The sequence below is a fragment of the Oenanthe melanoleuca genome, chromosome 3 (assembly GCF_029582105.1).
Source record: "Oenanthe melanoleuca isolate GR-GAL-2019-014 chromosome 3, OMel1.0, whole genome shotgun sequence".
Lineage (NCBI taxonomy): Eukaryota > Metazoa > Chordata > Aves > Passeriformes > Muscicapidae > Oenanthe > Oenanthe melanoleuca.
This window is the reverse complement of record NC_079336.1, coordinates 34,607,102-34,630,430: the sequence shown is the minus strand read 5'-3', so window position 1 is coordinate 34,630,430 and position 23,329 is coordinate 34,607,102. Positions and strand designations below refer to the sequence as shown.

General features: G+C 42.4%; 2 protein-coding genes across 11 annotated transcripts in view; one reads left to right on the top strand and one right to left on the bottom strand.

Moving 5' to 3' along the window:
• UBE2J1 (ubiquitin conjugating enzyme E2 J1) overlaps positions 1–23,329 on the top strand; it is a 179,574-nt gene that overhangs the window by 56,089 nt on the left and 100,156 nt on the right. The window lies entirely within an intron of this gene.
• ANKRD6 (ankyrin repeat domain 6) overlaps positions 1–23,329 on the bottom strand; it is an 86,158-nt gene that overhangs the window by 25,331 nt on the left and 37,498 nt on the right. For 4 of the 10 annotated variants that reach the window (XM_056487498.1, XM_056487499.1, XM_056487506.1 and 1 more), the window contains exon 1: positions 606–683. Coding sequence is in view for 6 of the 10 variants with exons in the window: in XM_056487500.1 (XP_056343475.1) it covers positions 606–704; positions 9,130–9,249 (219 nt within the window). In the remaining 4 variants the exon portion in view is untranslated. Of the gene's footprint in view, positions 1–605; positions 705–9,129; positions 9,387–12,731; positions 13,163–20,435; positions 20,579–23,329 lie in introns of those variants that run through there. The other 6 variants (XM_056487500.1, XM_056487502.1, XM_056487505.1 and 3 more) reach the window with 3 other exon arrangements.

Sequence of the window (23,329 nt, the reverse complement as noted above, 5' to 3'; positions counted from 1 at the left end):
CCCAGTCCTAGATTAGAACTACTCTTACAGAAACCCAAGAAATTCCAGCAACTTCCGTATTTTACCAAATGAACACAAACTACCCTTTGCTTAATTCAAAGCTGGTTTTTCTGCTGATGCCTCACCACACAACCTCAGAGATGTGGCCACCCCCACATGAAGCATGGTGCCATCAGGATGATCTCCCCATGGCACAGCACATGCTGAGGGATGTCTACTCAAAAAGCATCTCCCACTTCAGGCAAACATCACAATGGGTTGTTCCCTACCTGGTGTCCTCCAGTGGGTTCCCACAATGAACTCCTGGTGCATTTCTACCAGAAGCAGCAGATGACGACTCTCACACCCGCCTGGCACAAATAGAGCTCTTATAAAGCTCTGCAGCTTGAACAAGACGACTAAGCTATTCACTGAAAACCACCACATTTTACATTGTTTCCCACGCATTTTTGCATCTCCAAAATTAGAGGTTACATTTCTGACTTGGAAAATAGAGAGACAGATTTTGTTTCCATTTAATCTTACTTCAAGGAAGTGAATGTCTACTGTTATTTGCAAATCACCTTTTCCCCTCCACCCCAAGTTAGAAGGTTGCATCTACTTACATCATCCTGAATATCCAGATCACAACCAGCCTTCAACAAAACCTGGACAACGTGGAGATGACCCTTGTAGGCAGCAAGATGCAGGGGGGTCCGGCCATGCTAGGAATGAGAAGAAAATAATACCTTAAGATGAATGTTTATGCATGGTAGTTGAATAGAGTTTTAACTCCTTTTCATCATTCTTCTGTTTGCACCTTACTGTCTGAAACCTGCAGTAGTACCAACTGACATGTATTAGTGTGACAAAAGCTTTACCTTGGTTTTGTGAAAGCCGAAATCTCTACCACCACCTCCTGCAACATTTCAGTTTATCCCAATGACACTCTACAAAAGGGATATTACACTCAGGTCAAGGTACTTTCTCACAAATTCAGATCCGGCTCTGTCCATGCTTAAGTAGAATTCATGACCCTTTTGTTTCTGTCCCTCTGGAGCACAGAACTGTCAACTGCTGTCACCTCCCCTCTGTACAGCCAAGTTCCAATAACTGGCTAATTCATATATTGTAATGGGCACTGTCTTTGCAACAGAGGTAAGAATTACTGAGCTGTTGCACATGACAGATGCTCCCCTGAAAAGGAATTGAAGGCCTGTAGTCACTCCAAGTGACTTCATGTGTATGACAACCAATTTCACTTTGCTAAAGATCTGCCAGGTTTTTTTTTAGACAATACTTATTTTTACCTCTCTCTAAAATCTCAAAATGAGTGAAACACCTTAAGATCTGTGAAACAACAATGCTAAAACTGTTCACTGCAGATTATTTAATGTCTGTAAAGAAAACAGGATTCCAGCAATTACTAAATTCACAAAGTATCTTCACAAAGAACATTGTTTTCTCCACTAGGCAGTTTTTATGAGGGTTACATTTAAAGTCATGTGACTCTTCACCTGTATCATGTATCTATTCCTTTACTACCAATGCTGTCGTCTATTTTCCCACCCAATGATTTATCCTGCAAAGGAAGATAATACAGCCCTAATACATCCACCACACAAGGGGCAAACACTTCAAGAGCTGTCTGATTAGTGGCTTGAAGTACACAGAAGGCAACCATTGGCTCTCTGGTTTTAAGCATCTTCTTTAAGCAACTTCTTCAGTAAGAAAACTACTTCGAGTATGTAATAAACCAAGCTCAAGACAAGATTGTTTTCATACAGCAAATTTGCATACAGCAAACCCCATACCCACATATCTAGTAAAGCCTTGTTAACTCGGCCTCTTCAGTGCAAAAAGAAAAAACACTGTTGGGAATCAACAGAATGGCTGAGGGCAAAACATGCCATTACTGATTAGTTGTGCTGTGCTTCAGAAACACTAAATGTTGATTAACTGTCCTACGTTATTGCCTTAAAGGGACAGATCTGAGGATAAAATCTTCACTCACACTATGACACGTGGGTGTCTCAGAACCTGCACACTATCCCCTGCTGGCAGCAGCAGTTCATTCCCATGAGAGAAACGTCCATTCTTGCTCTGCTAAAGGTGTGGCAAGGACTCGTTTTTGTTGCCACCACTGCCCCTGGGCACCATCCAGACTCCTGCTTGGGTACCTCTGGCTCAATCTGGCCACAGGTTCCTAAAATCCTGTACCTATATTGAAGGATACTGAGCTGCACTGACCACACTTCCCTCTCCATCAGCCTGGAGGAGAGCCAGGGGTATGTTGCTGTTCCAGCTAACTCAATAGCAGGAGGCATAAAATCCCCAGGCAAAAGAGGGATAAAAATAAATAAATAGACAAACAAACAAACAAACAAATAAATAAATAAATAAATAAATGAAATTAAAATTTTTAAATATACCAAATGGAAAAATCATTTCCAACAACAAACAATATGTTTGAATTATGAATATGTGCTCCAGCACATTCAGATTTACAGGTCCCGACTCCCTACATTCCTTAATGCCAATAAGTAAATCACCTAATCCAGGCATCTATCTCACTTCCTGGAAGGTTATTTATACACCATGAAAACAATTTATAGCAATCTGTGCATGGAGACGGAAAAATCCCAAAGAAATTCAACTTGAAGCCAGCTCATGTGCTTTAAAAGGAAAGTGTCAACAATATGAATATATATTCCAGCAGGGAAACTTTCTGATAAGATAACCAGCTCTAACTACTAAAAAAAAGCTGGCATGCAGTTAAAAGTACTGTGTTAAAAGCTATGAAATCAGAATAGGAGTTTATTTGAATACAAGGGACATATTTTCCTCACCAAACACCTTCCTGGGCAATTGCCACATGAACCATGCCTGCTGCATGGTTGAGCTGGAAGACTAAAGGATCATTTTTATTCCAGAGTGTTTGTGTATTTCAGACTCTGTATCCAGAAACATAGGTTCAGAGGCATCTCACCTACTGGAGAACTCTGATGAGAGGCTTCAGGAACCAGAGTTTCTGTGCACATGCAGTCCTTGAGTTCTTCCTACTTTAAAGGGACTATAAACAAGAACTGTGACACTAACCAGGAGAGGAGACTGGAATGGAAGATCAGTTCCAGCATATTACTTTGATTAGAGGCTGAGGCATTTGGAAGAGCACTGATCATCTCAAGATTAATCACAACCCTGCAAGAACCAGCAGTGCCAGATTTTCTTTTTCTTCCCAGCAACATCAAAATGAGAGCAGAGATGGAACACTGGACACTGTTCCAGTGGGGGCAATACAAACACTGGACAAACATCCAATCCCCACACAAATACACATACACATAGGTATGAATGTACACACCCATGCACACACCAATCCAGAACAAACTGTGAAGAAGAGACAAGGTAGTTTGGGTGCCCCTCATGCTGTGATGACAAGCTTGGAGCAGAGCAAGCTTTGGAAACAACTGCTGAACAAGTCCATGCCACAGCAGCAAGTCAGGGCTGCTCTTGCCTTCATGTCTTTAAGTCAAACCACCAGCCCACCAATTTTTTCTCTCACAGCAATTCACCCTACCCAAAATATACAGGGGGCAGAGAGATGAAGGCAGACAGACAGAACTCACTCTGTGTGTCTCCTCCATAAAGACATTCTGCACTCAACGCAGCAACAAAGAGGGGGTTTATCTGATACACACAAGGTTCTCAAGGGGAAAGAAAACATACCAGCCAGAGTGTCTCCTTGATGTTCACTTAAAGGACACAACACTAAACCCAGGGACTGTTCCACATGCAGATTACTGACTTAGAAGCTTGCCAAATATGATCTGTAATGTTTTAGGGGTTATTACAAATACAAATGAGAGACTGCTACAACTTGGGATTAATGAACCAATAAAGCAGTCATTCACATGTAAAAAAAAAAGCAATTTGGACTTCTATTCAAATGTAAACAATTGCTTCATCAGGCAACAAATCATACAAATGGCCCTGTGTCACGGACTTATTGACAAAATAAATGGGACCTATTGGACTAAGGCTGCAACTTTCAGCCACAGTGACACACTGCTGTAGCTGTGGGGTGCCTCGGGCTGCAGCCAAGCGCTGTGAACAGCCACATGAACTTCAGCAGTAAAATGCAAGGGTAGGTTTTGGTCTGCATTAAATCTGCGCTTTAGCTTCCAGACATTGCAGAGTCCTCTCGGCATTGCTGCCAATGCACACACACTCCACAACCAAACCCATACAGGGGGCCTTAGCACCACAAGCTCCATGATCTTTCCTTGTGTTCGTGCATCTGTAGGTACTTTTCTGCAGGTACACTCAGTTCTCCATCTCACTCTATTCCTGTGATGCACAAGGACTATTATTTATTCATCTGTTCTGCACTCATAAAGAACATGACTGTCCACATTTTATTGGAAACTCTGAAAGCAAAATCCAAGTCCTGTCACATTGTTCACACTGATGATTTGTTAGATTGTTCTCCATGAATAACCTGCTCACTCAAGTCAGCAGAAAGCTCCTCATTGACCTCAATAGGCATTCAGCAAGTTCCTAAGTTTGTTAGTCCCTTTTAATTTGTCTTTATTTATTGTTTAAAACAGACACAAATAGCTTTTTAAACTGAAGGAGAACAAAAATGTGAAAGCACCAAAATGCATTTATTTTTTTGTTTCTGTCTTAGCTTAAAAAAGAAAAAGACAGACTGCATTAAAGAACTCAACATGCTCTGAAGTTGAGACTTAAAGTACCCCAGCATTACGAAAGTGTTGCCATATGGTGTGTTCATAATATGACAACTTCAAAAGTTAAATCAAACAATTACTGAATCAAAACAGAAGCACTACCTTTTGCAATTCCTTAGGGATTTTTTTTCTGAATGATCATCCATTCTCTGCAGAATTCAATCTTATAGCTATGAGCAATGCAGGAGCCTGCTCCAGTGCAAGTTTCTCGTGGATTCACAGGCCTCTTTTAGGCATCCATCTGCTCTGGTATGAGTCTGCCTCCATGGGGATTTCTACATCCCCATGGACCTCCATGTGCTGCAGGGGCACAGCTGCTTCACCATGGGCTGCACCATGGGATGCAGGGGAATCTCTGCTCCACCATCTGAAGCACTTCCTCCCCCTCCTCCACTGACTTTGGTGCCTGCAGATGTGTTCCTCTCACTGCTGTTCCCTGGATGTAATTACATCTTCTCTGTAACTTTTTTTTTTTTCTTCTTAAATATGTTATCCCAGAGGGGTTACCACCATTTCTGATTGGCCAAGCCTTGACCAGCAGCACATCAATCTTGGAGCCCCCAGCAGTGGCTCTGCCAGACCTGGGGAAGCTTTTGCCAGCTTCTCACAGAAACCACACCTGTAGTTCTTCCTGCTACCAAAACCTGGCCATGCAAACCCAGTACCATCAGGAAAAAGACAATAACATCCTGGGAGGACAGTAAGGCACATCAGCTCAGCAAAAGTCCCAGGGCTTTTGTGCCAAAGATGCAGCTGTCAATTTCACTGAAAGAGAGCTCTACTACAAAAGGAAGAAAGAAGGGACCAGCTTTCTTGCTTGGAAGAAAAGGCTTAAGTTATTAGTTTTCCAGATTTGCAGTTTATTCACTTGATAAGGGCACCTGCCTTATCAGCCAGTAGGTATGACCAGGTGTTCAGGGTATTTTTGCCCTTTTCATAAAGGAATCAGCTATGCATTTCACACCAGTGAAGAATGTCAGACAAAGAGGTGTAAAAACAGAAATTATCTTTTTGTCACATCAGGAAGAGCAGCAACAGAGCACCCTGACCAAGCAAGTGCCCTCTGAGAAAAGCAGAGCCACAAAGCCTCTGCTGAGCACCTCACCTACCCTGGGCCACAACCCCACGTGGCTGGTGGCAGAGGTCCAACACTGCTCAATGCATGTGCCAGCAGTGGCACCAGCCCTCTCCCACTGTGGGCTCAGTCAGACTGCTGTCACCTGTGTGACCTAGCAGCCATCAGATCCTCTTCACATATTTTTAAAGGCTCCAAGTCCAGAATGAGCCCAAGTGTCCCTCTCTGGAGTCAGAGGAGGTGCACATTTCCATACTGATTTCACCTGTACAGATGCCTTGCTGGTAATGTGTTCAAAAAGAAACAAATGCATCCTCACTGTAATGGTGAAGCACCTGGACATGTGTTTGTATATTCTCCATTGGATTTTGTTTCTTTCTTCCTCTTTTTTTCTGAAATCACCTACTCAGAAGTGTCAAAAATGAAATACTATTTTGCAGCTGAATTGTTGTTTACTGAAGCAACAATTAACCACATCATATGACCTTCCACACAGGACAAAACCAGAACTGGACAAATAAGCTATAAGGTGTTTCCTAGTACTTGGTTTGTTACAGAAAATACTCTTCATTTTTCTTGAGCTATGCTCGATTAATCCTTTTTGAATAGGGAACTCTAGCATTTATCTCTAGATCCTGGACACTTTAATCTGTGGCTCTGCAGTGTTATTCACAACAATTGGTCAGTGCTTATAGATATGGATCAGAAATACATTTAAAGCCTGCTGTGATGGGGGAGCTTTTTCTTTCCCTCCAAAGAGCTTTGTCTCCATGTTTATTCCTCCAATAAAACACAGAGAATTCAGCAAGAAGTTTGGCTGACAAGTACCAAATACATCTTTTTTCTTTTTTGGAAGCAAACTCCTATAATTTATAATTAGGCAGAACAAACTGAAAAATGCTAATAAAAGTAGAAGACACACAGGTAAATCAGAACTAAGGCACGCACATGGATAAATTTATTTTTATGCTTTGTTGTGCAATGACTTTCATCTTGGGGGAGAAGAGAGTTCTGGGTTTCAATTTATCTGAAAGCTTGGTCTATTTCACTGCACTACAAAAAGTCTGCCATCCAATTTCCATTCTAAAATTAAAAACCTCTATGCTGAAAGTTGCTCTTATTTTGTGCTTGCTCTGCTTAGTAGAAGACAGACTGCAAAAGAACCTGTTGCTGTAATGGCTAAAATACCCCTCCAGATTTCCAGTTTTAATGTACTAGAGTCTAATTTATACATCCTTGCTCTTGTGACAACTTTGTCCTTAACTTTAAACAGCTCTTTTTCCTTCCAGCCTTTGTGTGTCATCAGATTAGCAAGCCAAGCTCTTCCAGGCTATGTTTATACAGCCTCTTGTAGGCAAATATGCACATGCTCTCCCTATGCAGCTGGCTGGGTGAGAGCCAGCTGCAAACTCCATGTTGTGTACACCTGGACAGGACACCAGAGAGTCTAATGGATGGGCTCTGCTGAGGGAACCAGGTTGGTCTCATATCTTTTGGTTTACACTGAGCTCAGCTCTCTCTGGCTCACAGCGTGGGAGGAGTAAGAGTCTGTGTGCCTTCAAAACACCCTGTACACACAGCCTTGGCTGCTCCTCTGTGTGCACTCCTCCACAGTCTTGCAGATCTGATTTCATCTCTTCTGAGCAGGACTTGTCACCAGGCTACCCAAATATGGCATCTGTACTGTCTGTCAGTGTGCTGGGATGCATCCAGAATGACAACAGGGACAGCTTTTGTCATCTTCCCTCTCTGGGCTCTGCGGGAATGACCCACAATTTCTAGGAAAGAATAGCTACAATGCTGTAGTACCTGGTGAGCTACAGGGATGGCCTCAGAGCTCACAGCTCTCAAGCATGGTTGGCAAGCAAGCCCCACAGAAACACCAGAACTTTACACCTGGCCACAATTTCGCTGCCAAATGAGCTTTGTTTAGATTTTCCAAACAGGGCAGAACAACAAAGCAAGGGAGCCACCTATGTCACATAGGAAAGAAAACCTTGCCAAGTCTAGGAAATCTTCATTATAGCAAATTAACCTGATTTTGTGTTTCAAAGTCAAATCTACACTGTTTGTTTCTTACTTTGAGGTTCCCTCAAAGCTCATAATCTTAAAAAAAAAAAAACCCAAAAACAAACAAAAGAAAATGCAACTACAAAACCCTGAGCTACCATTTAGGGAAGTCAGTATTTCCTGGTCTGTTACTGACTACCTTTAGTAGCTGTTCATCAGCTGCAGAGCTGCTTGGATAACAGAACCAGACAGCCATCTACATGGGACTATTCATGATTATTACATCTGTGCTTTGTATCTTCCAACAAGAGGCTACTTATTTTGGCAAACCAAACTTACAAACACAGGCTGTCCTTGGATCACTCTAACTTTCAAAATAAATATTATCTACAACTCAAACAGTGTGAAGGGACTGAAAATAACTGTCACTGACAGACAAGCAGTCTGCTTTTTTCCTCTTTTTATCAAATGTGCTTTGTGTCTCTAAATATTAGCTCCCGTACATATGTAATGTTCAAAACCAATATGGAAAACCAAATAAAAGTAGATGGGATGGAGAACAACAGTTCACCAAAACAGCACACCCCAAATTTAATGTAATAGATCTAAAGATTTTACTTACCTAGCTCTTTTTAAGGTTTTTTGCAGATGAAACATCTGCACCAGGTAATTACATTTAATCTTTTCTAAGATACTATTATGTTGAACATTGGGAACAGGTGAGTATCAGTTTGAACTCACTTGTATCTAAGCAGAAATCCTTTGACTCTGACTTTTCTCGAAGGTATGGAGAACACAATTTGCAATCTGCAAGTTTGGAATTGATTAAGGGACTACACAGAACAAATCAATGAAGATGTTGGGTATAAATTAGGCTGCTGCACCAAGAGACTTCAGCAACAAGAAACCCTTTACCCTGCCACAAGAGGTGGCTTTTTCCCCATCCCCTCACCCAGGGAGATGGGTGCCCTGAACTGCCTTCCCTTGACAGTGATGAATCACTCCATTCATCTGGTCACACAATGTTCAAAAGTCAATGCATGCTTTGAAAAATGTTGCTCCCCTCTGTCGACACACTGTGTTTGCAAGGACTAAGTGCTCATCACAGCTGCACCCACTGCAATGGGTATAAACACAAAATGTGCGCTATATTGCAAATCTGTGTGAGCTATTAAGTGGAAAGTTTCAGGAAATCTGAACACTAACTTCAGTCACATTCAGATTGGTAAAGCTAGGGGGGCATTTTTACAGACAATGGTCTAGAAGAGTTACATTAGTTCCCAGGGCTTTTCCAAAGCGTTTTTCTCTCGTTACCTTGGTAACTGCTACCTTGGCACCCCTGTTGATAAGCTGCACCACATTCTCCACTTGGCCTTTGTAGGCGGCTACAAGCAGGCGTTCTGAAAGCACGGCGACCACATCCTGCTGGCTCATGAATTAGGAGAGAAAGGTTTTCAGGTTTCTTCAGTCCAAAAACAAAGGCTTGGGATCAGTTCAAGCAGCATGCAGGCAGGCGAGGAAGGATTCCAGCTCCCTGGACAGTGATGTTATTGCTATGCCATCCATTGGACCTGTGGATCAGAAAACAACACTGCTGTCAGCCAGCTTGCAGAAACAGAGCTCAGAAACTACAGCAGCTCCTCCCTGAGCATTCATCTTTGTGTTGGTATGAGAGGGAATCACAAAAACTCCTCAGATCCTCCAGAGACAGTGCACTTCTATTCCAAGGTGGAGAGATGTAGACAGTAGCACATTTTCAATGTGCCCTCATTCCCCTTGATTGGGACAAAAATCCTTAAACTTCCTGAGATCTTAACTCTCTTTCAGTCTAACTTCTATTTGTGTGGTCCCCTTTCTTCCTCTCTCCCCCCACCAGGTTTCCCGGTCTTTAATTAGCCAAGGATGGGCTAACTACTGTTGGCCAAAGGAACAAGAATAGGTTATAGTTACTGGCTGCTGATATAAATATACAAACCTCTAGCCTGGAAGGATTGAGTGCAGTCAGCAATTAAAGGCAGCTGACTGTTCCCTCATGAGTATAAAATGCTTCACAGCCTCCCCTGAACAATCCCAAGGACACTGCTAGGAGAGATCTCAACCTGCTATTGGGAAACACTCATCTTTGCTGTCACTGAGAAATTATGTTCTCCCCACTGAGCTGACATCATGCCCCACTGACCACAGAAACAATTCAGATTTAGCACTCATCATGCAAACTGTGAGTATGTTTGTCTATCCAGGCTCCACTGACCCATCCAACGAGCCATCTGAGCTGAAAAGAGTTTTCTGATATAATTACAGAAAATGTATCCACTGATCACTTTGAGCTGTGGGATCCAGAACCTGCCCAGTTTTAGAACATTTCAGCTTTATCTGTGCTTTTCTCACTTTAATATTAAACTGTTTCAGTACAGGAAAAACACCTTCAAGATATCCAATATATTTACACATTATCTGTCCTCCTCTTTTGAAATATCACTGCACTGCTCCTTAACAGTCAACAGTACTAAACACTCTGCATAATCAAAGAGTAATAGGTACAGGGTCCAGATGATCTTGGAGATTGATACTGGAATACAATGTCTTTCACCCTTATGTTATCCTTTAAATCCATCTCAGAACAGCAATAACTAGAATTGCAGGTTAATTTGTAGTAGTAGACAGTAACAGAATTTAATCTGCACTCCTAAGGTAATTTATATTAATAAATCTTAGAACGCTTTGTGAGCTTTAATTCTTACAACACCCTTTGAGGTAAACAATATGCAGAAGAATAATACATGCATTTTAGAAAAAAGCCCTTGAAAGTATAAAAAAGTTAATGCTTTCTCTGAGGTCAATAGGAAGTTATGCCAAAGCCAGTAAAAACTCCAGGTAACTGACTCTTGATTTCTAGGTGTAAGCATTAAGACAATACCATTTCCCGGAAAAAGATCCAAGTTAGCTTTTCCTCACCCTTCTCTTCCTTTTTAAGTGCAAATATATTTGGAAACAGCTGCACCTTTATTCAGAGAAACCAGACAAAGAGTTTCTAGGCATCAAAGTCAGCATAACATAGGACAACAGAGGACCGGTGCTGTACCCTGTGCCACTGGACTGGTTTCACCCACACCCTCAGTGTGATGGAGGCAGTTTGAACCCTGGTAACTTGGAAAACAGGGAAGATGGAAGAAAAACTCCTCATGTCCTTCGCTAGCACATCATACCCTGCTCCTCTGGCAGAGTGCTGTACACATTATAGTACAAATAATTTAAAAGGCGCCAAGAAACACAGATGGCCTACACTTAGTAATTTGATCTGTGACAAACAACCCAAGTTTCAATCTTACCTCCTCCTACCTGATTTGCAGTGACTCATGCTCCCTCCATAACCCCACCTACCCACCCATGATCCTGGCCCCCTGCTCCCAACACATCCCTGACTCTCATCACATCTCAAAGTGGTGCTTCCATAACACAGGAGAACAACCCTCTGTGACTAGTACACAGTGCAGAGTGCACCTTACAACAGGGAGCTTTTCAGGCAGAGGATGTTGTTCCTGTGCCAGTCCCTGCCTGTGCAGTGGTAGTTTCCAGGTGAACTGTGCCATCACTGGTTTGTCCCCAGCCTTAGCCCTAAGCTGGCTGCCAACACTTTGCCTTGAGGCATGTACAATACACTGACATCTTAAAACATCCCTGGTCAGAACCTGCTTGGTTTTCTTACCTCCTAAAAACAAAAGAAAACAAAACAAAAAACAAAACAAAAACAATGCAGTGACATCATTATCACTGACAGATTTGCATATTCACTACAAAAAAATCTCAGTCTCAATGACATTCCTGACATTTCCTGTCAGTGTGGAGACACACTGACATTTCTGAGCAAGTTTGCAGAAACAATAGATGCTTGTCACAGCCACACCACTAGAAAGACACTAATACCTCTACAACTGGGCTGGAAAAGTCTGGATAACCTATGCAAGGTAAATGCTGGAAACCATACTCCCTAGTTTGATTGTTCTCCCTCTCTCATGCTGCCTTCCCATTACTGCAGCACAGTGATATCATGAGCCTCCTCCTGCCATCCCCTGCCACACTGGAGAGATGGACTGTGACAGCATCACTGCTATCATGGAGTTTACCTTCTTGTCTTTTCCACCACTTGGATCATAATAAAAGCAAAGCAAGGAGTTTATTCAGCTATTGGTCTTTTAGGGGTATCTCCTTTTGCCCAGGTCTCCAGCAGGTGTCGGTCCTATTCCCAGAGGACAGTCACAGCAGGAGCCTGGCTCCTGCTCGAACAACAGGTCATATTCCCTACCACATCTGCTTTACATCTCCTCACTGAGATTATTTGCAATTCAGAAAAGTGCCTCCAATTAGAATAGGAAGCCCAGACAACTAAAAGACCAACTTTCCTTTTCTCCTGATCTGGCAGAAGAAGGTGATGGGTGAACAGTGGAAGTGGGAATAGCCTTCTCATTCCCCTCCTCAGGGACCCATCCCCAGCACAGTGGCTACACTGGCAGTGGCATTGCTCCCCCCCAGCCTTAACTCTCTGTGTGCCTCAGACACACAGAGCATCTTTCCTTAACCATGTCTGCACCCCCAGCAGCAGGAGGAAGGTACCAGATGCCCAAGGTCTGCAATTAAAAGCCTGACTGCTCCTTTCACACCCAGATGGTGCAAAATGAACCCGACAACACGATTACAGGCACTGCATAGCATCCCTGCTGCCAGCACCTGCTGCCCAGAATTAAATCCCTCATTATCACCCCCAAGATCCAGAAGCTCAAGGGAGGCACAGAGCATGAGAATATTCAAACCTTATGCCTTCAAAACAACAACACCAACAAAAATTATTCTGCATTGATATATTTTTAAATGAAAAACAGCCATCTCTGTGCTTCTTTGTTTAAGATCAGATTACTTACCTGGGGCAGGCTGGGAAAGCAACACCTGCTTCCCAAGCCTCTCCAAGGAAACTGGCCAGATGTGATGCCCAGAGGTTCAGTTTCTTTGTTGTGGGTCAATCCCTTCTGAGGATAACGCGCTCACCCCATGGGTGGAGTGTGGAAAAGGACAGGCTGACTGTGGATTAGTGTTTGCAATCGGCAGCCGCCAGGCACCGTCCCCGGGCGCTGAGGTCCAGCTGCATCCCCACGGATTATGCTCTCAGCTCTCTGAGCCACACTGCCCTATGGATGCCTAGGAGATGTCTCTCTGGGGTGGCACAGCACCGTGTGGGTGGGCAGCTGGCTGCTCAGTGGCAATGTTGCAAAGCTCACAGCTCTGTTCTCTCTCCCATGCAACTGGCAGAGCTGGCAAAAAACACTCTCTGCACCTTTCCCCTCCCCAGCTCCCTCCCTTCCAAACTGCTGCCAGGCTGCTTCAGTGGCCCTAGCGCTTACACGTCAGTAACAAAAAAAACCACAGGAATGATGGTTTTCAAAAGCCAAAGGACAGTCCAGGAAACATTAAACATCACAGATACTGAAAGGCTGGGTGACAGACTCTCCTAAATTCATGCAAAGGGTTAAAATCAGCAGCTTCCTTGCTGAAGGGAGAGAAAAAAAAAAGCCAAAACTATGAAAGATTTAGGAGCTATGAGCTAATCAATTTTAAGAAGTTCCCTGTGCTAAATGGAAAAGATGAAATGCCAGAGCACAGGTCATTCTCAATGAAAGCACTAAGTTAAATTAGTATTTGAATAAAAGAACTCTTACATAGCTAACAAAAAGCTTCCATGAGTGCTGAAGTACAAGATAAAAGGGGAAAAAAGAAGGGACTGCAGTTTTCTGCAAGGAATCCAAAATTCTCTTTTTTAGTTTATCACCAGAAATTATGCTGAATAGAATCACAGAATAACAGAATTTCCTGTATTGGAAGGGATCCACAAAGATCAACAAGTCCAGCTCCTGGCCCACACAAGATGACCCCAAAAATCCCTCCACATGCCTGAGAGCATTGTTCAAGTGCTTCTTGAACTCTAGCAGGTTTGGGTCTGTGACCACTTCCCTGGGAAGCCTGGCAAAAAAATCTCATCACCTGGTAGCTTTATTTTATTCAACACAAACAATGGAATAAAATTAGTCTAAATTATTTTGGAATACCCCGATATTAAGATACGAAGTCAGACCATTCTACTATGGGAGAGTAGATAAAAACCACTAATTTATAATAACAGTCTTTCTAAGAAAATTTCCTCCATAAAAATACTGCTCACCTCTTCTTTGCTTGACTCTCACAGCAAAACAGGGTTTCTTTTTTTATTAGCACATAACAGTATAAAATCTATAAAATGCTGTTTTTCTCATCCAGCCTCTTTGCAAAGCAGTTTGTCATACATAAAATATGACGTAAACAGTAAGATTGTATTCACTTTAGAGTAACAGCATTATTCAGCAGAGTGGTTTATTGCATTAGAAAGAGTGGGTTTCTTGGAACTCATTTATCATTTACTGCAGGATGCTGATATATCTGCCATTTCTCTCAGTTGACTTTAAAAGGATTTGTCCACGACATGCAGCACTACTTCCCTTTCAGTGATTTTTCTTTACTTCTACCATGGATCTAATATAAACTACTCAGGAAAAAATATCTATATATTTTGCTAAAGGGAGGACATTGCCTCTCACCCTTCCTGCCCCAAAAGACAATTAAAAATCAGTCAAAGGTGTAATTGTAAAAGCCAGCAGCAGCTTTATCTGGAAAACAGTAAAGCCCCCCACCAGGTTGAGAACAATGTGCTTTTGATTCACACTTTTGTTCTTTCCTTTACAACATCATCAATGTTGTTTTTGGAGTTAGGTTTTATACCAACCAACATTTTGAACTGGACATCTACATAGACTTTTAGTAGATTATATGTTGGTCTGGGGTGGGGGGATACTGTTCTCATTATGCATTTTACTGTGGCAAGTACAAGCATTCAGTTTTCATATGGACAATTGCATATCCATCACCCTAAGTATCACCACTGTCTGGGACATCTGAAAACGTTTTCTGAGATTTTTTTTTCCCTCACTTGTTGCTATTAATTACTTCAACAATGACTATTTAGCAGCCTCCCAGGGAGCATCTGCATGACAGTTGCTCATCAGGCTTCCCAGCACAAGCAGAGCAGACTGATGTCACTGCTCCGCTGCAGGTGGCCGCCTGCAGCCGGACCCACAGCCAGCCCCGCTTGTCGCACGGGGGGACAGCGACTGCAGCCTCCCCAGCTGCTCTGTCCAGCCCATCTCCACTGCTGGCTGCACTAAGTATAAATCCTCAGCTGCCTGGCAGCTCTCAGGCAATGCCTTGGTACCATCAAAACCAGCCTCCAGAGTTGCACCTGCCAGGCAGAATGCTCTTGGAGAGAGGCACGGACACATGGAGACCAGTGGTGAAGATCAGAGGCAGTTTCAAGTCATTGCTTAGACATAACTAATCTTGTATAAAAACAATTTTCTTCCCCTCTTACTTACCTCTCTGCCATGTAGCCCTGACCTCCCTTATGCAACACACAAGTTATATACTTACCACTTTCCATATAACATGATTTGGGGGATTTATTTGGCTTATCTCATTGAAGTTTCACAGCTTTGTTACTCCCCAGTCTTTCAACACCTGCATACACACACGTCAAAACCACTCAGTACAAGCAAGCTCAACCCCCAGCAAGCCCTGTCAGTTAAGCACTATTTACATGACAAAACAAGATCTATTGTTTGGTAGGGGACAGTGCCAGTGTGCAAACACACATGCATGACATATCTGCTCCCATTTGCATAAAACCAGTTAGGAAATCTTTCCAGCTGACTGCTGTTTAACAGAAGTGCCTGAGCCTAACCTTGGGAACGAAGCAGACACATGGCTGTGCTCATGGGAGAGTGGGGGTTTATGTTACCCTCACACGCAGTGGGGCTTCTGGATGGGAGAACTGTCCCTCACCATCACCTTCTGTGCAGGAGCCAATTAAAGTGACTGCAAGGATCTCAGTGTGAGCAGAAGGTGCCATAGCCCTTTCCACAACCAACTCCCTCTCCTCTGCTGTTCTTTCCTTTCTTATCCCAAAGCATGTCCTCTGCTGTGAGGGTTCAGATTATCTTTAGCATGGACAGTATCTGTCATTCAGTTTGGGGACCCTGCTGCTGCCATGTCAGAGTGCTGGTACAGAGGTCTCCTCCTGCCCATGTATGACCTGAACCCTCTTCCCCACTAGCACAAGGAGCCCCACACCCTCCCAGACAGCATATAACAGTAACTCAGGTTAATACTGCAAAAGACACTCCAGAAAATTTCAAGAAAAAACTAATTCCCACACTTACAGATTTTTTTCAAAGCCAGAAAACACACTAAAATAATCTAATGCCAACCGGCACCAAGGCACAAACTCCTATTTGAGCTAGATCCTATCTTTTATACACACTATTAAAGATGTGCAGCCAGGCAGTTATCAGGAAATGCTCTGGCTGACAGAGCAGAGAAGAAAAGAACACATTTACCAGTTTCAAAATATTTTCCAGCTGGCAAAAGAGCACTGGAGATGTTCTTCCTCTTCAAGAAAAACATGACTTAGGAGCTGCCAGCAGCAATGACACAGCCCCTCCTGTACCCTCATGGCTGATGTCTTGGGAGAGCACTGGGAGATGTGGTAAGCTAGGTGGACCAGTGCCACCCAGCTTAGCACTGAATCATGGAGAGGAGTGAGTACACGAGATGTTTGGATATTGGCACAATATTCCTCAATGCTGCTAGGCTTCTGGCATGAGAGCAAGAGTCTGGCAGGCAGTGTGTCAGTTAAAAGCTTAACAAGGCTCAAGCTGAAAGTCAGTGGATAAAATCTTGGGGATGGAGTGGCCAGGGTGGGAGAAAGTGCTGAGTATGCCCACTGTAACCCCCAGAGAGGCGTGTGTCCCTGTCATGATGCACACGATTATCATCAAGAGATCACGATTTTTCTGGTTGCCTTCCACCACAGAGTACTGCAACAGCAAGAGGAAGCACAAATATCCAGGGATTTGACACACCCTGGAAAATGGGCAAGCGAGAGAAACTGAACACAGCAGGGAAGCAGACATGGAGGTCACATCTTTTTGCATGGAACCACTCCACCAGTCAGCACAGCTAGGACAGTAATTCTCATTTCCTAAACCCATGCACCGATCCCCCAGTGCTGCTGTTGAGAAACTGGCTGTAACTCCCAAGGAAAAAACATTACTGATGAGCTAAATTAGCTGCATCTGATTCACACAGGGAACCGCTTTAGGAAAGATCCCAGGAAAGACCTGCTGAGTCTGCCAGAGGGCTCTCTCTGACCTCAGCAGACTTTGGAAAAGACCTGAAAGAACTGGAGAACAGCTTTAAATAATCTCTGAGGAGATCCTAATAAGGAAAGAAAAGTGTAGGTTGAGCAACTTTAACCTATCCTATCCTATGTATGAGTTTGGGCCAAAGACAGCAAAGACTCTCTGATGCAGTGCACAAAGCATACTTGCTGCACACTTCCTATAGTGTTTGGTGTGCTGGGTTACACAGCACCAGCTGAAGGTGACAAAGCTTTTCATCTTGAGACCATGGGCTCAATTCTGTTTTGGTAGACAAGTCAAGCCAGCTACCAAAACTGCTGTTTCCTGGCTGTGCAAAATCCTACAAGATGTCCACAGAAGGTCTCTACTCCAATTCTACTGCAAAGATGTTCATAAATGACAAAATGATTCCAACACATATTAAAGGATGCATTTGTCAGCAGTCTCAGCACATCGATTGGACTACCATGTGAATGCATGTAAAGGCACAGAAACTGAGGCAGTGAACAGAAATTTCAATACAGTCAGTATTGTACACCAGACAATTACAACACTCTCTTCCCCACAAAATTATCAAAATTATATACCTAATATTTATCTACTATATTGACAAACATAATGAAGCATGGAAGATCACTCAAGAGGATCCCTGCCCGCTTCCCTTCTTGCATTTCCTTCAATGCTTTCTTGTCTAGATAAAACACTAGAGTTTTTCTGCCACTCTCCTCTAGAAAACGTATCCCAGCTCTCTGCTCATTCATCCCCTGATGTAGTTCTTTTGAGGCTTGGTACCCAAAACTACACAGAATATTTGCAAAGGGCTCTTGATGTGAGCAGCCCTAAAGTGCAACCTGGTTGTAAGGAGAGAAATACTGAGTACAATATATGTCCTGAAATAGGAAATGCTGCTGGACTGTGAGCCTGGGAACCAGCAGCATCCTTGAGAAGTGCAGTCAGCATCTTTCAAGGGCAGCTAGGTGTCCAGAATCCAGAGGCATCCTGAAATACCATCAAGAAGTACAAAAACAAGGAACTCATCATCTGAAAAGGTGAAAGAAGTGGGAAAGGTGGAAAACTTGCTAAGAAAATAAGGTTCAGCAACTGCCACTGGCTGTTCTAACTGCAAGAACAGGAAACAGTGGTCCGAGATGTGAGATATCATCATCATCATAATCTAACTGGTTCTCCCAGCTGAAAGACAGAAATCAACAGCACCTCTTGGCTGCTGAAGGAGTGTCGTACACCCTCTAATGTCTCTGTGCCATACAAAGGGCTTACTTTTTACTCAAATTGGAGCTTTATCCTCTGGTTATTTCCTGCACTGCTTGTGGTTTTCTAACACAGGTTGAGCTCCCCTCATGAACTTCCCACAATTTCTTCCAGACAAACTCTTCAACCCTCATTAGGGATGTCTGGCTGACTTCCAGCTTCGTGACAAGGCTCATCATTGATGTGAGACTCTGCCTGTTACTGTACTGGTTTTCCCCCAGAACCACTTCTGTATTACAGAAGTGAAATCCCCCTGAAACCCCCCATGGTCAAAATCTTCTTACTCCTCTAGGCCAGTTACCCCTTCAGGCCATGACAAGCACACAGTTAATAATTCCCTCTAATCTCCTCTACAGACCAATTTCTGCATCCCAAAGCCCTGGAGATGGGCTTTGCCTTTCCTTGCAACTGCATCAGACAGACCAAATTCACTTCTCAGCACACTCCAAACTCTGACTTATTTCTGCAGCTTCAACAGTAATTCTCTGCCTTGTAAGAATCAGAGACCCATTCTTACAGTGTAGTGCTTGGCACTCAACTCAGCAGAGTTTAATCCTCTTGATTTTGGAGCTAGTGGAGCTAAATCCCTGTAGATTTCCTCTCCTTTTGAAGTTCCTGTATTGCCTCCCTGTTCCACCTTCCCATATTGCTTAGAGGTCCTTTCTGTCCTACCACCCCATTTATGAATTGAGGGTTAAATGCTGTTTCTATTTTTCATAAGCTGGGAGCACCAAGAACACAACTGAGAGTGACAAGCCAAATGGTCCTGTTTTAACACTCATTTCTCTGTAGTTACACAAGCAGGAGGGGCAGAAGCAGTAATAATTTCCACAACCAAAACTCACAAACATTTCAGGCAGCAGCAGAGAATGTATCTACCTGGAGACCCTTTTATATTGCATTAAAGGATTGTTACATCCTGTCTTACAACATGCCCAGTCACCTCAGGAATAAAGCAATTACTTTCATTAGCAGCATCCCACAATACAAAGTACCTAAATAAGTCAAATCTTTGAGAAAAACAAGTCTGGGGGATAGAAATAACTTTAAAAATAAAACTAAAAAAACAAGGTGTTTTGCACACATTCTATGGGCTGTATGCATCCCATCAGATCACATTTTTTGTTGCTTTACTGTATTGTGCTATTAACTTGAAGATATCTTCAAGCTGATGACATGTGGCTGATCTTGCTTTCATGTTGGCTTGCAAGGGTGACAGTAGACAGTTGTGCAGGGATTATCTCAATGGAAAAATCTCTGGTGAGACCAGAAATTGCACTGGTGATAGCATGATAATGAGGGATGCTTTACAAGGGAAAAGACTCTGCTTAGACACTGACAGTTAATAGCTCTCAAATAACTCACTCACTTCTTCAATCAAAGGTGTCCATGGAAGCTGAGGGCAGCTGGAGCACCCATCTGAAGCAAGCACTCCAACTTACCATGGGAAAACACTTAGATTGGAAAAGAAATGCAAAAATGAACAAGTGCAGAAAATATCAGCAAATCTGAGTAATGACTTATCTTCTGCATGGACTTCAGGAAACACATCACACTCTGGGGTCTAATTTTCTAAGCCCTAGTCACTGATCCCACAAAACCAGCCAGTCCTCCAGCACTGAGAGTACCTTGTTTTCCAGAAAAAATGAAACACTTTTGAGTATGGAAAGCCCCTTCTTGTGCAGAGGATGGGGCTCCCTAGGGGGACAGTCTGTGACTTTGTCTTGAAGAATTCAAGCTAGGTAAGCTAGCCTCCTGCTTAGGGAAATCCCATTTCAATGGCATGTTTGACACTCCTAGAGCCACTGATCCTCAAAAATGCACCTCAACAGAGGTGTACAATGACAGCAGAGGAGGCAAGGAACTACACACCCCGAAGAACACAGCAGTGTGATGTAAATACCATAACCCAGTGCCACAGGTTCAGTCCAAGCTCTTCACAATCCCTAGTTAACCAGCAATTGGAATGCATTTATAAAATGCAAATCCATGGCATTATTAAAATGCTAATCCATGTCATTATTTTTATGTATTTTAGACCAAAATTTGGAAAGGTTGCATTTGTTTTTTACTCACTTTTAAGGATCTATGGTTCAGTTCTTTCTGAAGAACATTTTTTAGCTGTGTCTTGCAAGGCAACCTCTGGAGAAGGACTATGGGGATGCCAGCTTCAATCTTTCCCAGTGTTGACAACAACAGCAAGTCTCTGTACACTGCTCCTGGATGAGGAGAAACACATCAAAAATGGAGCATCACAGCAGACTGAGAAACACAGAAATTTAATACCAGTGTTTTCTGTAGCACTCAGCTGCCTTCATACACCTGAGCAAACGCAGGAGTTTCCTCCTGAGCTTTATACACCCACTTCCCATTATAAACAAGTTCCAACCACAGCTCTCCAGTTGGGCTCCCACTAACTGACCTCCGAAAATAAAATTGTGCAGCTCTCACTGCTTTGTAAGGATGAGGAAAATGCAAGAGACCTTCATTTCTACCCAGAAATCATGTGACAAATCAATAATCAGGAAAGGGACAAGTTCACAACAGTGTTCACGAATGATGGAAGTCACTTGGCCTGCATGAACTTTTGAGAGCTGAAAACTGCTAAGGATAAATAATATCTCTTGATCTCTGAAGCAGAAATCATTGCTGAAATGCCAGTTCAGTGACTTCAATTAGAAAATGCTGTTGGAAGACCTTACCATCCCTCTTTCCTACTAATTAAAATCACCACATAATTTAGCTGCTTTGCTATCCTTTTCCCTAATACATTTGGATCAGCAGATGCATTTAAGCACAAAAACCACCTGATAATACATAAAGGCATTGGAAAACTAAGCATTAGTTATGCCTGCAACTTGACCTTTTGGTACTGTTTTGCTGAATATGCTGTCAATGACAGTGCCACTGTCTTGTGAATATACCTTGTTGTTTCATTTTAATTGGAAATACCAATTGAAATATAAAGAACAAAAAAAAATAAACTTATTTAAACTACAGGTAGACTGTCAACAGTCACATTCAAGATGATGTGCAAAAAGACATAGCCTAAAGTGAGAATTAAGAAGCCAAACTTTGAGAGACATCTCCAGAGCTCATCCCTCTTTACAGCTTGGATGGACTTATATGCTACTTCTGTTTAGGAATAAATGGTGTACTCTGAAAATGACTTTACTTCCTAAAATGTCTTAGAGGTTGTACAAGTTCCATAAGTTATGTGCTGTTACAATTTCATGCAGGAATTAGAAAAATAAAAGTTAAAAAAAAATCAAAAACCAAAACAAAACAACAACAACAAAAAAACCCTACAAACAAATCAGAAACACTCATGCAGAAATGTAATTAAGCCTAATTCAGGATAATTTGATTAGCTGTATCATTCAGTTCACCTCAGAAGTTCATCAGGAGCACAGCTAGTGTGATTTCACTGCATACTAACAGAAGTAACTCCACATCAGTATGAATAGTCTATCTAGCAAATACTATCTACAGTACGAAGTTAACATAACATGCTGCTAATTTACAGATTACTTGTTAAAGACTACTCACAATTTGAAACTTGGTTCAAAGAAAAGGGTCCAAAAGATGAAACAGATCCCTATTCTGTATTTGTGAGGAAAATCAAGCAGCAGCAATTGGACAGAGTGGCAGACAGTGCAGGAGGGATCCAGCAGCAATGCTATGAACAGTTTAAGAGCCCAGGCATGCTACCCAACATCTTGTTTGAGATCAGAGAACAAAAGCACGGGCAGGATTTCAAGGACATCAGGGACTGCAGACAGATGGCAGCTGATGTGAGGCTGAGGAGGAAATGCACATTGTAGCCTTTGATGAGGATGAGGTCAGGAAAGACAGTGTCCAGAATGAAATGTGCAAAGCTGGACTGGAAAAGTCACTGTGCCACTAACCATCAACAACTACTGACAGCACATTGCTCAATAAGAGGGAGAAGATAACTGCAGAAGGTATCTAGAAGAGCAAATGTAACTGATGATGGTCTGGTCTTTTTTCATGCTGTAAGAGGTTCAGATGAGCTTATGCTGCTTGTGAAACCAGAGGACTGAGACATGAGGGGGGATACTAAGATAAGAGATGAAAAAGCAATGAAATGGTCTGAGATTGTACACTATCATCAGGGCAAGTGGAGGGGTTAGCAAAGGAGGGCAGGCAAAGAACTTCTGCCTTTGCTGGAGAATGAAAGGCTTATAAGAAAGGGGAAGAGAGTACAAGCAATGAAAAAGCTTCTTTTGCCAGTATTCTCTTCAAAACAATTGCTGAGTTCCTACATTGAGAGAGAGAAATGGAGGGAGAAAAAAAGGGAATCTCCCAGGGACAAGCCTATGCTGTCAAAAACCTCACTCGGGCTGTAAAGTAAATATTTATAATAAATTACTGCTTCTTTATAAATTGTGGTATTTGCTTAGTGCACATGATTTAAGAAATACGCAGGTATTTCCCAAAATGCACTCCAGTCCATTTAGGAGGTATTTCAAATGAGATATTTTAAATTTTCTTTAGGTAGGAACAGAAAGTTTATATACTTCTCTTTCTGGTATCAGTCATGCAAGTCTTTGTTAATAAAGATTATTAACACTTTCCCCCCACCACCATTTTTGATGTATGCACAAATCACTTTAAAAACCAACACTGTAACTATGATACATAAGGGAGCCAATTTAATCATTGGAGATCAACAACAAAACTTTAATTATCCACAGTAAGACAAGAATTGGAGTTTAAGAAAGCGTGACTCTAAAACAGTAATAAAGCTGTCCTCATCTTTGAACTGCTGCTATGAGTGTTAAGCATTTCACTTTAGATTAAATATTGCATTCATTTGATGTGCAGTGTTCTTTTGTATACTGTATGCACGCAGAAAAACATACAAAGCTGTACAAACCCATTGTTTTTCATGCATATTAAATATATTTTGGCAGCATAAATATTAGTTATTATATGGTACAACAGCA